Source organism: Pavona decussata, unplaced genomic scaffold, assembly GCF_977016875.1.
Source record: "Pavona decussata unplaced genomic scaffold, jaPavDecu1.1 SCAFFOLD_12, whole genome shotgun sequence".
Taxonomy (NCBI): domain Eukaryota; kingdom Metazoa; phylum Cnidaria; class Anthozoa; order Scleractinia; family Agariciidae; genus Pavona; species Pavona decussata.
Genome location: NW_028145435.1, coordinates 351,224 through 366,600, shown reverse-complemented (window position 1 = coordinate 366,600; position 15,377 = coordinate 351,224). Strand labels below are relative to the sequence as shown.

The 15,377-nt window shown below is 35.9% G+C and overlaps 1 protein-coding gene across 6 annotated transcripts in view; it reads left to right on the top strand.

Annotated features, from left to right (window-relative positions):
• LOC146487910 (uncharacterized) overlaps positions 1-15,377 on the top strand; it is a 119,712-nt gene that overhangs the window by 63,310 nt on the left and 41,025 nt on the right. For all 6 annotated transcript variants that reach the window (XM_085125540.1, XM_085125531.1, XM_085125525.1 and 3 more), the window contains one exon: positions 8,735-8,848. In XM_085125540.1, the coding sequence (XP_084981666.1) occupies positions 8,735-8,848 (114 nt within the window). The remainder of the gene's footprint in view (positions 1-8,734; positions 8,849-15,377) is intronic.

Genomic DNA, 15,377 nt, shown 5'->3' with positions numbered 1-15,377 from the left:
GCAGTGGAACAATCTCTCACCAGAAACTATAACATCTACTTACTTCACCATGTTCATTTAGGCAATCTTTGTGTGATCTTACATATTAAGTTTATTGTACATGTTATTGTTTTATTCATTGTTGTAATCTTTATTACAGTTTAAAGCAGTCTGCAATACTCTGTTAAGAGTGAAGACTTAATTCAAAACGCTAATCACTGAGTGAACATAAGCGCTCTCGTCCAGATCGAAGCGATATATCAAGGAATGCATACAGTGTAGGAGTAAAGAATCCAAGCAGTGAACTTTAAAAAGGGTTACCATTTTTTCTAGGTCATTACCAGCGACGAAACTTTCCAAAAGCAACACTTATCAACGGCACATTCGAGGAAAATTGTTCTCTTGGACTAGAAAATTCTCCATGATAGAGAAAACAAAACAAAAAAACATATACTTACATTTCATGTCCGCCAACATGGCGGCGGCGTCCACTATCCACAAACTTTCGTTGCCTGAAACATTCGTTCTACTTTCGTCGCCAAAACGCAACCGTGCTAGCAGCCATCTTGTTTCTACCAGATTTGCTACTCAAAGTCCCCGGATATTTCGCTTAGAGACTGGTAAGGAGCTTTTAGCATTTGCCCCCAATTTCTCTCTATTATTATTGCCGATTATTGCGTATTTTTGCAAGAACAAAAGAAATGTGACGTCACACTTTCTTCCAGCACTGGTATCCTCCCGAACTGATAAATCCTCAGAAAATCGCATCAGTTAATAATTTGTCTACACAATTAAGGAAAGGATTTCAAACATTCCATTGATTTATGTTTTTGATATCCCTTTCTTTTTCTTCTTTTAGCTCAAATCGAAGACTTGAATGACCTGAAGAGTGACAACCAAGGTTGGTTGCTTTTGCAGATGAGGCTTATTCATCCCATAGAAATCTTTTGTCATTTGAAACCAAGCTAGAACACCCTCATTCTAAGAAACTAGGCAGAAAATTTGCACCCTTACAAGTGACTCAACAGTATCCCTTGGAAGTCTTATGACATTTAGATATCTATTCTACACTCTATGTAAATCTTTTTCAAGGTAAGAGGGCAACCCACCCCAGACAGGCGAGGCAAATTTTATCGCCGACGATATCCGCTTTTTTTTCGAAGACTAAGTACAGAAATGTTATTTGGCCTTGTCACCTCAATACAAAATTTACTGATTTCCTCAGACAGTTGGGCATGCAAATTAGCAATCAAGCTAACTAAAAAATAGTATTTCCATTTCCAGAGATCACGTTTGTCTTTCTACAAGTTACAATGATTGGTGAGACCTAAAACATCTCATTAATTGATATTTTTGGCATCTCTTTCTTCTTAACTTTTAGCTCAAACCGAAGAGTTGTTTAGCTTTTGGCGCAGCCTATGCCAAAAATGTTTATTATTAAGGTTTAATAATCCTTTCTTATCTCTTAGAGCTCCAGTCTGCCTTTGACTTTCTGAACGAAACAGTGACACAACTTCAGGATCAGTTTGCTGGTACGTCACTATTGTCATTAGTTAAGTCGCATACTGTGTAATTCGGGGAAGACGGAAAAACGGACACTTAACTCGATTTCATTAACTAATTGTTAAAACTCTCAGTTAATGGTTAGTTTATGGTAAGTTTATTTTAATTGAATGATAAGTTTTATGTACATTGTCCCACCTGTTTGTGAAACACTTAAAACAAAACCGTTTTAGCTTTTCCTTTCTATTAAGGTTGCCATTGCCATCTATTAAGGTTGCCAATTTACACACTGCTCACCCACAAAGCTCTTCGCCAACAGTCCCCCATCTACATACAAGACCTGATACGCCGCTATTCAACTTCAAGAAGGCTCCGGTCGTCGTACGCATTTCGCCTGTGTCATGTTAACTATAATCTAAAGTCATATGGCTCCAGAGCTTTTGCTGTTTCGGCCCCAGAACTCTGGAACAAACTACCTGTCCGTTCTTGTGACAATTTAAATCTTTTTAAACGTAAACTTAAGACTCATCTTTTTTCGAATTATTTTAAACAGATATTAATTCTTTTCATCTTTGTAAAGCGCTTAGAAAAGAACGGGATAAGCGCTATATAAGTAGTTATTATTATTATTATCATTATTATTATTATTATTATCATCATCATCATCATCATCATCATCATCATTATCATCATCATTATTATTATTATTATTATTATTATTATTATTATTATTATTATTATTATTATTATTATTATTGTACATTGCGGTTGTTTACAACTTTAAAAGGCTTCATAATTTTTTAGTAGCCTGGGTTAATGATACCTCTAAACTTTGCTAGGGCCTTATTTATTTTACGTTTTCACGGTAAGATGTTTGAGAGATAGCGCTCGAAGCAAGACTGGTTGTAAAATAATCCGCTGCGATTGTGATCAATACAATAGTTAGTTATCGAGAACAAAATTGATCCTCTGGAGGAAAGGCTTCAAGCTAGGTTGACTTGTCATTAATCAAATCTCCCCGTTGTGCTCTATTGGCCTTAAATTTCTTGCTAAAATGATCTTCCTATTGCTAACAATTATACGACAACCATTTTTTTTTTAATCAAGAAAGTAAGAAGAGAAATTTCATTAGGCCTTGTCGCCTCAATACAAGATCTACTAATTTCTGAAGTATCCAAACCCTCAGATGATGTAAAAGTTAGCTTTCTAGTTCGTTGAAAGATAGTTCCTCTAATATTTAGAGACCATATTGGTCCAGGAACAATCAACGATGATTGGTGAGGTAGCCAGTTGTTGCAAGAGCCGTATTAGATAAGTGTTAATGTGTAATTAAAACAAATTACTGTTCAGTCTACATTATTACGGGAAGGATTTGAAGCATCTCATTGGTTTATGTTTTTGATGTCCCTTTCTTCTTTTAGCTCAAACCGAAGAATTGAATGAAATGAAGAGTGATGAACAAGGTTGGTTGCTTTTGCAATTGAGGCTTATTCATCCCATAGAAATTTTTTTTAAAATTTTAAACGAGCCTAGAAAACCCCCCATTCTAAGATACAAGAGAGAAAATTTGCACCCTTTCCATTCAGTCTCGCTCAAAAGCTTTTCTACATCAATCAAGTTTGTAAAATGCCATCAAATCTCTGCTCGTTGGCTATGTTGAACTTAAACGCCCCAAAATTTCTTTTTCTGATTATTTTGCTATTGTTAACAGTTATAAAACAACTGCTTTTTTTTCGAGGGCTTAGTGCAGAAATGTTAATTGGCCTTGTCAACATAATAAAAAATTTACTTATTTCTCAAGTATTCAAAACCCTCAGACCGTTGGGCATGAAAATTAGCATTCTAGCCAACTGAATGATAGTATTTTTATTTCCAGCGATCACATTTGTCTGTCTACAAATTACAATAATTGGTGCGACCTAAAACATCTCATTAATTTAAGAACCACTCACTCAAATCTTGGTAGAATATAGATTCCCTTTATATTTTCGGCACGAGACAACCAACATATATAATGAACAAAAATGGTGTTTATTTGGTCTGGTTCGCTTGTTTTTGTTTTTTTGGGGGGGAGGGGGGAATTTTTTTTATAGCTACCCAAAATAGCACAGAAAATTGAAAATTAAAACACAAGATTTCGGAGTCACTCCAAAGTCGCTTAAAAATCAAACATTCAATGAAAGAGCTTTATTTTTTCAGGATAATCAGACTATTGTTTTCTCTTTCCCAATAACTAAAAACTGTTTGTTAAAGGCAAGCAAAGTTTTGATTTTTTTGTCCCAACCCCTAAAAATCGCCTTCTTCATTTTTGCCAATGGAACCTTTAAATAAATCGATTTTTCTCACAGGTGGGAGCTTAGCGTGAAAAATGACTTTTATCACTTTTTAGTAGTAAGGTTAAACAGCAAATATAGCAATTAAAAGTTGTGGGCACTCTTCAGTTTGAAGAGGAAACAAGATACCTCTAATGGCATTTCCACGAGATGCTTAATGTGGCCTCATCTATTCCCATTGTATGCTTCGCAGATTTTTTAACCATCTAATAAAACCGCAAATTTTTTAAAGCTATTCTCCCTTCGCAATTGAAATATTGCGTTACTGTGCTCGAGATCATACCGGAAGTTTCTTTCTGAAAACGTCATGACAGCGGCAGATACATATCTGACTCACGCGTTATGCAGGGCTATTTATATTTCCTTTTTATCTATTGCATTACATCATTGTAGATTATTCGAGAGCATACCGGAAATTGTTTTTGGGAAAACGTCATGACCCGGGCCAGATTACATATCTGACTCAGAAAACAGAAGATAATAGTGTTGTTGAAGACAAAAATTAAAGACAGACAAAAAGTTTCCCTGAATGAACACGAAATCTTGACAATCAAACCTTTAAGTTGTAAAACTATCCAACCTTCGCAATAGAAAGAACTGAATAGTTTTGTTCAGAAAGACTGCGTGATATTTTATCGTTGTGTTATTGGAAATCATACCGAAAGTTACTTTCTCATAACGTCATGCTTATCAGTGACCTCTCCTTCGCGCTTTGTGGTTCTAAGACTGTCAAACAAAGCGTGATTCCTTCGCCAGGAACTCTCCAATTTCCACCGTTTTAACTGTCGAGTGCTTCTTATAAGTTATTCTTTTCATTTGACTCTTCAAAAGGGTTAATTTTCTTTTTGAAAACGGCGAGGTTGAATCTTAAACTTGTAAACAACATGCCCTCCACAAGGAGAGAGGAGAATTTAATCCACGTTTAATGAACAAATCAAATGATGATTTGACGTCACACAGGTAGGGATGAGGGGGTTCTCTCCCTCGTGATATACGTGCCAATAATAGATTTTCATAAGGCCGCTTTTGTTGAAGACAATCACAGCAATACATCCCTTCTAGGAGGGGGCAATGTTAAATGAATAATTTAATGTACAGATTTGTGACTACGACGAAGAAAAAAAAGATTCCCGACCCAAACCCTGCGGGCATCCCGTGTAAAAATTTTAGTAAGTTTCTGAAAATTCAACATTATGTATAAAACCTCAGAAAATCGCATTAGTTAATAATTTGTCTGCACAATTAAGGATTTGAAACATCTCATTGATTTATGTTTTTGATATTCCTTTCTTCTTTTAGCTCAAACCGAAGAATTGAGTGAACTGAAGAGTGACAACCAAGGTTGGTTGCTCCTGCAGATGAGGCTTATTAATCCCATAGGAATCTTTTGTCATTTGAAACCAACCTAGAAAACCCCCATTCTAAGAAACTAGGCAGAAAATTTGCACCCTTACAAGTGACTCAACAGTATTCCTAGGAAGTCTTATGACATTTAGATATCTATTCTACACTCTATTTTAAAAATCTTTTTCAAGGTAAGTGGGCAACCCACCCCAGACAGGCGAGGCAAATTTTATCGCCGACAATATCCGCTTTTTTTTCGAGGACTAAGTACAGAAATGTTATTTGGCCTTGTCACCTCAATACAAAATTTACTGATTTCCTCAGACAGTTGGGCATGTAAATTAGCAATCAAGCTAACTAAAAAATAGTATTTCCATTTCCAGAGATCACATTTGTCTTTCTACAAGTTACAATGATTGGTGAGACCTAAAACATCTCATTAATTGATATTTTTGGCATCTCTTTCTTCTTAACTTTTAGCTCAAACCGAAGAGTTGTTTAGCTTTTGGCGCAGCCTATGCCAAAAATGTTTATTATTAAGGTTTAATAATCCTTTCTTATCTCTTAGAGCTCCAGTCTGCCTTTGACTTTCTGAACAAAACAGTGACACAACTTCAGGATCAGTTTGCTGGTACGTTACCATTGTCATTGGTTAAGTCGCATTATGTGTAATTTGAGAAAAACGGGAAAACGGGCACGAGTTAAAACTCGATTTCGGGTTAAAACTCGATTTCGTTAACTAATGGTTAAAACCCACATTTGATGGTTAGTTTTTGTTTGGTTTATTTCAATCTTATGATAAGTTTTATGTACATTATTACACCCATTTGTGAAACACTTAAAACAAAACCGTTTTAGCTTTTCGTTTTCTATTAAGGTTGCCCTTGAACAAAATGGTTGTTTACAACACTAAAAGGCTTCATAATTTTTTAGTATCCTGGTTTAATGATATCTCTTATTTTGTAAAGGCCTTTTTTAGATTACGTTTTCACGGTAAGATATTTGAGAGATATCGCTCTAAGCAAGACTGGTTGTAAAATAATCTGCTGCGTCTATGATAACTGCAGTAGTTAGTCATTAAAAACAAAGTTGATCCTCTAGAGGAAAGGCTTCAGAGAAGGTTAAACTGTAATTAATTAAAACAAATTTCTGTACAGTCTACACAATTACGGAAAGGATTTAAAACATCTCATTGATTTATGTTTTTGATGTCCCTTTATTTTTTTAGCTCAAACAGAAGAATTGAATGAACTAAAGACTGGCAACCAAGTTGTTTGCTTTTGCAATTGAGGGTTATTCATTCCATAGAAATCTTTTTTTTATTTTATTTTAAACGAACCTAGAAAACCCCCCATTCTAAGATACAAGACAAAAAATTTGTACTCTTGCCATTGGGTCACGCTGAAATACTTTTCCACACAGATCAAGTTCGTAAAATGCCATCAAATCTCTGCTCTTCGTGTATGTATATCCAATATGTTATTGTATGTATATGTATGTATATCCAATTTGATAGGCGCATTTGATCATATGCACATGCTAATTTGCGCCATACAAATATTAATTATTATTATTATTATTATTATTATTATTATTATTATTATTATTATTATTATTATTATTATGTTGGAATTAGACGCCTTAAAATTTCCTGCTTTGATGGTCTTCCTATTGTTAACAGTTATACAACATCCGCTTTTTTATTGAGGACTAAGTACAGAAACGTTATTTGGCCTTATCACTTCAAAACAAAATTTACTGATTTCTCAAGTATTCAAACCCTCAGACCGCTGGACATGAATCAGCATTCTAGCTAACTGAAAGATCTAGCTAACTTAAAGATCACATTTGTCCTGTTACAAATTACAATTATTGATACAAGACAGAAAATTTGTACCCTTGCCATTGAGTCACGCTGAAATGCTTTTCCACATAGATCAAGTTCGTAAAATGCCATCAAATCTCTGCTCTTCGTCTATGTTGGAATTAGACGCCTTAAAATTTCAAGCTCTGATGGTCTTCCTATTGTTAACAGTTATACAACATCCTCTTTTTTTATCGAGGACTAAGTACAGAAACGTTATTTGGCCTTGTCACTTCAAAACAAAATTTACTGATTTCTCAAGTATTCAAACCCTGAGACCGTTGGACATGAATATCAGCATTCTAGCTAACTGAAAGATAGTATTTCCACATTCAGAGATCACATTTGTCCGGTTACAAATTACAATGATTGGTGAGATCTAAAACATCTCATTAAGTTATGTTTTTGATATCCCTTTCTTCTTTTAGCTAAAACCGAAGAGTTGGTTAACTTTTGGCACAGCCTATAACAAAAAATTTTATTATTAAGGCTTAATACTCCTTTCTAATCTCTTAGAGCTCCAGTCTGCGGATGAATCTCTGAACAAAACAGTGACACAACTGCAGTATCAGTTTGCTGGTACGTTACTTTTGCCATTGTTTAAGTCGCACAATGTGTAATTCGGGGAAAACGGGAAAACGGGCATTGAACTCGATTTCATTAACTGAATGTTAAAACTTTCCGTTAATGCTTAGTTTATGGTTAGTTTATTTTATGATAAGCTTTATGTACTACATTGTCCAACCTGTTTGTGATACACTTAAAGCAAAACCGTTTTATGTTTTTGTTTTCTATTAAGGTTGCCGTTGAACATCGCGGTTGTTTACAACATTAAAAGGCTTCATAATTTTTTAGTATCCTGGGTTAATGATATCTCTAATTTTGTAAAGGCCTTTTTTAGATTAAGTTTTCACGGTAAGATATTTGAGAGATATCGCTCAATACAAAAGAGAAACAAAAAAATTACACTTCCTTCTCCGGAGTAGGTCATTCCGTGCAGGTATAAACTGTTATCTCAGAAAAAATTTATAAATCAGGCCAGGAAGACCGTGGGTTTCACATTTTCCTCTACAGACAATCTAACTAAACGTAACATAAAGTTGTGACATAACACAAACATGACCATTGTTTCGGATTTTTAAGAGAACGTCCCGCGTAAGAACTACTCACTTAAATCTTGGTAGAAAATATATTTCGTATTGGTATAATTACTCAGGTGATTGTAGAGATTCTGTTGATCTGATTGGGGGAGGATTGCGTCATATCCTGCTATAATCACTTCGCGCGAGTTGATTATAGCGGGAGCACTGATTTTCAAAATGGCCGCTTAGCGATCTGTTGATGTTTCTGATGAAGAAGTAAATAGGATGAAAAACATGCAACTCCGAAAGGCACTTAAGATGCAGGTAAGTACGGGGTGACACTTTTCGAAGGAAAGATGTGAAAACTTTGCAAATTGTTATAAAAAAACCCTTGTAAATTGTAGTGAAATGTTGTCGATGTCGATGGCTAAAAATGAAAACAACGAACTAAGTTAAATTCGCACAAAATGTTCTTTTTTTAACAGAATGATTTTCACCAACAAAACGAATTTAAGACAGAACTTGAAAGCATGGAAGTAAACGAGATGAATAAATGTCTCTCTCTCTCTCATGCAAAATTTGTTCTCTTTGAAGGCTGGAAATGTAGCATCTTAAACGTTACCTTGCAGAAAATGTACCATGTTATTCAAGTCCATGCCTGAACGGAGGAACCTGCTCTAATGAGCCAGGAGGAGGCTACAGCTGTCAGTGCGAGAGCGGATTCGGTGGTGAAACATGTGAAGGTAAGGGCAATTTGATTAGTTGTTTTATGATTTGGGAAGACTTTTCAGCTAGAAAAAGAAGCACTGTTATTATAAGTTGTTAAGACCTAAGGCTGTTGCCATTACGTAATGGTTGGATGAGAAAACATAGAGATCTTATTTTGTAATTTTTTAGTAGACGATTTTTGACATTTGAACGGAGTTTTGAATTTTACGTGTCAGTTTTGAACAACGCCGGCGAGATTTTAGAGTTCCTGGAGAAATTTAACATAACAAAATTGCGATGAAATATTTCTTAAAATCAGTTTTAGATTAAAAGTTGCTATCTAATAACCATCAAAATCTTGGTCAACAAAGCCTTTACTGATGATTGGTTAATCAAAACCTAAGACTACTCGAAATTGCCACAACAAATCAACTTTTCCAGTTTAGTGGTCAGCTTTACCATCAGACAGATGGTGTGGCTATGGGCTCGCCCCTTGGTCCTCTGATAGCCAATGTCTTCATATGTCATCTTGAAGAAAAGCTTACATGCGATGGCTTGATGCCCCAACTGTACAAGAGGTGCGTCAATGATACCCTGGCTAGAATGCCTAGCGCTGCTGCTGCTGCTGCTGCTGCTGTGTTTCTTAGTACTACGAATGGTCTACACCCCAGTCTAACTTTTACCATGGAGCTTCCTATGGATAGCAAGATCCCTTTTATCGGCATTGAAATCGTCAAAAACGGAACTAAACTTTAAACTCAAGTTAACAGAAAACCAACAAACACTGGATTGCTCCTACACTTCCAAAGTTACACGGATAAACGCTTTAATGACTCTTTTTTAAAGACAATGATACGTCGTACCTATGCCTTGTTGTCTAAAACAGAGGCTTTCAATGGAGAATGTGCCAAATTGCTCTCTTTTTGCCTTGATTATCCAATGAGTCTTATTGATTCTGCTATCAACAATTTTCTTTTTCGAAATGCTTCAGTGAACGCAGCAGAAAGAAACAATGATGATGGTAGCACAGTAAGAATTAGTCTTCCATTTAAAGATCAAGTGGCCGCTAATGCGGTTCTGAAGCAGTTACGCGACCTTAGCCATAAGATTGGCCCTACTTTGCAGCCAGTTTTCATGAGAAGGAAATTAGAGCAAGATCTTAAACTCAAAGAAATCAAGCCATCAATTGTGAATAAGCAGTGTGTTGTTTACCATTTTTAGTGTGATCTATGCGATGCATATATGTCGGGTATAAAGCCCGACACCTTCATCAACGCATTGCTGAGCACAAAAATTCGGCAATCGGTAGACATTTTTCAGAAGCTCAAGGTAACAACAACCTTCTGAAAAAAAAATTTACAGTTTTAAGAATGTGCCAGGGCAAATTTGATTGTTTAGTATTTGAAATGTTCTTCATCAAGAATCTTAAGGCCAATTTAAATATCCAGACGGACTCCATACGTGGGAAACTTTTTGTTTGATATTTTTAATTATTTTTTTTCTCACGTTACAGCTTTTAATCAGCGATTGTTTTTTTAGTATTTATGGACTGAAACTCACAAACATATTTTGACTTGATAATGACTTTTAGCTAACGTCGAAACGTCGTCGCTTTTTTTTTTTTTTAGCAATTTTTAATCTTAAAACGATTTTAAGAAATATTTTATCGCAATTTTTTATAGTTAAATGCTTTTCTAAATCACTTCTTGGTCCTGTAGAAATTACCCTAGTTTATTGACGACATAAAGCTATGAATATTTCTTTACATTACAGCTTTAAGTATTTAAAAATAATACAGCTTATCGCTTCCCAAGTATTTTGAATTTTTTTGTTCAGTTAATGCGTCTTTTTCCAAAAGATGTTTCAAGATTACATTCAAATGCCGGGCATTACAAAAAGGAATTGGGGTGTTGTTTTAATTCTCGGAAAAACTGGTCACGCGTGACGTAGATTGACTGTAAAGGGTTTACCTAAAAGCCGGAATAAACGCCTTAGGCTTATAACTACAGCAACTGAAATCTTAGGAAAACGTTTGAAAATTTCACCCTGAATGATATTATAAGTTTTCAAAACCTATTAAAATTGTTACCCAAGTGACTTTTATCTTTGTTGCAATTTTTCTCGATGAATTTTCATTTTTCGTATCCCGGATTCCGGATTCCGGATTCCATCTTTTAGGTAAACCCGAATGTAAACATTACGAAATGTTTACAAGGTGGGAAACTGATTAGAGAAGTAATGTTCAGCCGCTCTAGCAACTGAAGCTCCATACATTTGGTTGTAAGAGCTCAACTCTATGTGACCAGTGGTTTGGTTTACTGTAAGCCACGAACTTCAGTATCAAACAGGATGTTGTTGATCTTTTTCTTGGTTAACATCCTCACTCGTGGACTCAAGCGAGCTTGTGTTCTTTCGACCACCATCCCAAACGCGTCTTTTTCGAAAAGTTCCGCTGCTGTTGCTGGCGCTTCATTTACCTCTTTCAGTATAATCCCAACAGCTCTATCAAGCACTGACATTCTCTTTCGGTCGAAGTCTTCCTTTGTCTTCTTCGTTGGATTTATGGCTGGGAATTCATTTTCATCATCTTCCGTTAGCTTGATTTTCATTGTGTCAAAGCCCTTTGTGGCACTGTGGACGATAATTAGAAGCTCCAACATCTTTTAGTTTTGTACCACTTCCAGGAAAAATGGTAGAACTTGCTTGTCGGTTGGCCAGACTTCTTTCTTCGTTCCAGGTCTTGTTCCCTCATAAATTGCGATCTCAGAATTTTCCATTTGCTTTTGTAATTATCCCGAGTGATGTAATACTTTTCCGACATCTGTACATCGATTTGAGAGTACGCATCTTTCTTCTTGTCCCTATTCATGTATTCTTCATTCGCCACATCCCATAAAAAGGCCCTGTCCTCATACAAGGTAATGAGTGCTCCATTTCCTCGTCCTTCCAATTCCTTTCCTTCTTTCCCTTCCCTTTTCTATTTACTAATTGTTGCTCTTCTACTACTTCAACGTCGCAGTCAGCCATTGTTGTATACTCTCCGTTGCAGTTTAATGAGCAGCAGTGGAAACTAGCCAACATTGTTTTCACGGTGGCTAAACTGGGAACCCGCAACTTCAAAGTTTACCGCGAAATGTCAAATGTTTGCATTTTTTACCGACTTTGAAAAGCTCTTGCGTCACTCTTCATCAATTGTCCAAAGAAATTCTTACAGGAATCTATAGACCATCCTTCTAACATTCAACCACCAGAAGCTTAATCAATTTGAAGGTCTCGCAAATACTGAAAATTATTTCTATTTACGAAGTATTTTTACTGCAATGAATTGTATGCCTTTGAAATTGAATTATTTCGTAGACACAGAACGACGCAATATTTCCCAAAAAAATTCCAACAGATAAAAAAAAAAAAAAAAAAGATTTGAGTTTTTTAAAGGCGGTAGAATGATTTTTTTTGCATGCGAGGCTCTCAAACCCGTGTACAAATTTAGCGCCTCAAATGACGATTTTACCGGATTTTCGTTATTTGCATTTTTCTTTGAAATAAAAGGATATTTCACCGCAAAAAGCTATACAGTGACTTAAGTTATATCCTAGCCAATCGATCATTAAAATATGAAAGAATCGAATTTTCCACCCTTGCCGCGATATGGCTGCTTTTTACGGACAGACGCTCTTAACTCTCATTGTCATATCTCTACTGAATAACCTCGTAGTTATATTAACCTCCAGGTCCTAGAAGATGGGACATAAACACTTGCTCCTTAACCTACTAAAGCTAATTCCAGAGGTGTATGACACCGCTTCTACGTCGAACTAGATTAGTCGGCCTTGACGGCCGTGCTCCAGATCACAGTAATTCCTTTCACGAACTACCTCACAGTCGATTAAAAAAACTATTATTACATGACGGCATTGTATAACGTAATGAAATCTTACATTACAAAATACCAGACAACAAAACCTATCCACAGCAGTTATATTTCTATATGATAGCGGACAATAGACTCATTACTGATGAAAATATTCTATCACAAAGAACTGCCCTCAAAATCGAGAATGTATGCAGATTATACTACTCTTACCTCGTTTGCAGAGGACCCATGTGTCCTTGAACATAAAATAAATCGTGATATGAAATCAGTTGAATCACGGTTGATAGCAAATAAGTTGACTTAAAACGTCAAGAAGACAAGGTATATGCTCATAGGGAATCTACTTAAAGTATCCCAAATTCATGAAAACTTCACATTGAATATTCTCTAACATGGCGTTTACATATTGACGCTATCTAAAAGAAAATATAGGCAGCTCTTCCAGTCTTGAGGTGTGTTAGTCCAATCGTACCACTAAAAACTAGACAAAATATGTACAGTGCACTTGTAGTGCCCCATTTTAATTACCGTAGTCCTGTATGGGGCAAGGGGTTTAACTGACAAACTCCAAAAGCTATTGAATATAGCTTGTAGAGTTGTTACCTTTTCTAGTTATGAGAACCATTCAAGTGATCTGTTGGATGAACTTGGTTGGGAAAAGATAGAATTGCAAAGATTAAAACAGCTGGCTGCTGTTTTGTATAAAGTCCATAATAATCTTTCCCCACCTTACTTTTGTCGAATTTTTACTTATGTTTCAAGTATACATTCCTACAATCTTAGAAACTGCCAGTCAAATTGTTATATCTCCAGACCGAGAACTGAATCTGCGAAAGGGAGCCTACACTATAGGGGATCTGTTCTATGGAAAAGGATCGACTTAGAGATTAGGCAGCGACCAATTTAAGCCATTTTAAAATTTCATTCAATGGGAAAGATTTTTTTGACCATTTTACTCAGTGAAAATTAACTTTGAAAGTTTTGTTGTATTTGTCTTTTAGGTTAGGTAGTTAGGTAACTTGATGTATTTTAGACTAAATTTACACGACTCCTAGGGAGACCATGTAAATGATACGATTTCGTGTATAAACAATACAGATTGATTGATTGATTGATTGATTGATTGATTGATTGATTGATTGATTGATTGATTGATTGATTGATTGATTGATTGATTGATTGATTGATTGATTGATTGAAAGGTAAGGCAATTTGGTTACTGTTGTTTTATGCTTTTGTGAAGAATCTCCAGCTGGAAAAACTAGCATAGTTATTATTAGCTGTTAAGAGCGCCTGTCTGTAAAAATCAGACAAATTCTAAATTTCTGGCAAGGGTGGAAAATTCGATTTCTTTCATATTTTAATGTCAGATAGGCTAGGATATAACTAAAATCACTGTATAGTTTTTTCGGTGAAATATCCTTTTATTTCAAAGAAAAATGCAAATAACGAAAATCCGTTAAAATCGTCATTTGAGGCGCTAAATTATTACACGGGTTTGAGAGCCTCGCTTGCGAAAACAAATCATTCTACGCTTTTAAAACACTCAAATCTCAGATGTTGTGGCCCATGCGCGTTACGCAACACCATAATTTCCTTCAGGTAGTACGTTTGGTGGCTTGTACCGCGTAGTCGTAGTGTTGTATCACCAACAAGGGCCTTAAAAGAACAACAAACCTCCATTTTCAGTGTAATAAACTTGACTTGAAAAATTGATTCGTTCCCCGCCTCTAAGCAAACAAACGACGCCAAGTAACTAGCACGACAAGGGTTTGTTTTCTTAGTAACTTTTTGGCCATTTTTTCTCACTCCGAATGGCCATAGCAATAGCCATAAATTCGACTGAACTTTTTAGCGATTTTATTTTTATATTTTGGAAGGACTTCAAATTAAGTATTGTTTGGTTTGGACATCAAAAATTTGATAGTATTTGAAAAACAACACGGCTAAGGAATTAACAGGCAGATGAATGACCACCCAAGCCACAGGACACCCAGACTTACGGAAGAATGAAAAAAGTGGGTGATTTTAATAATAATGTCCTTCTAGGATTCCACTAACTCAGGAAAACAAACAAAGGCAATATTTTCCGTAGGGGTGCGTTCTTTCATTGCTATTTATCAGCCATTTATACGGGAAAAATGTGCTATTTGGGGTCATCTGCCTGAAAAAAAAGACCTTCCTTTTCGGTTTTTTGGTTTCATGATACTAGGATCTATTATATTAAAAAATTGAAAGAACTAGCTTAAGGATGTAGTGATCTTTATCAGTAAGTACTGATACTATTTTTTTGTAAAATGTAATCCCCCCCCCCCCCCCCACACACACACACACACACACACACACCCTCCCTTCCCGAACGCTCTTTACAAGCCCGCCTGCGCACGCAAACGAATTCACGAATGAATAAATTATCTGGATTTTAGCAAGGAAAAAAGAACGAAAATAAAGGTATCACTTTCTTAATTGTTGTTGTTGCCTTGGCTACACCTGTTCAGTAATCAAACATTTTCCCATTTTCACCCTCCTCCACTCCCTTAAAATGCCCATTGTAACGACATTGTATTGCGTGACGAACAAACGGCTGCCTGCAATGCAAGATAGACTGAAAGTATGTGAAAGCGCCGACATGTTTTGTCATTCCAGCAGCGATCAGATGTAATATTTTCTTGCACTGTAAACCAGGAAAT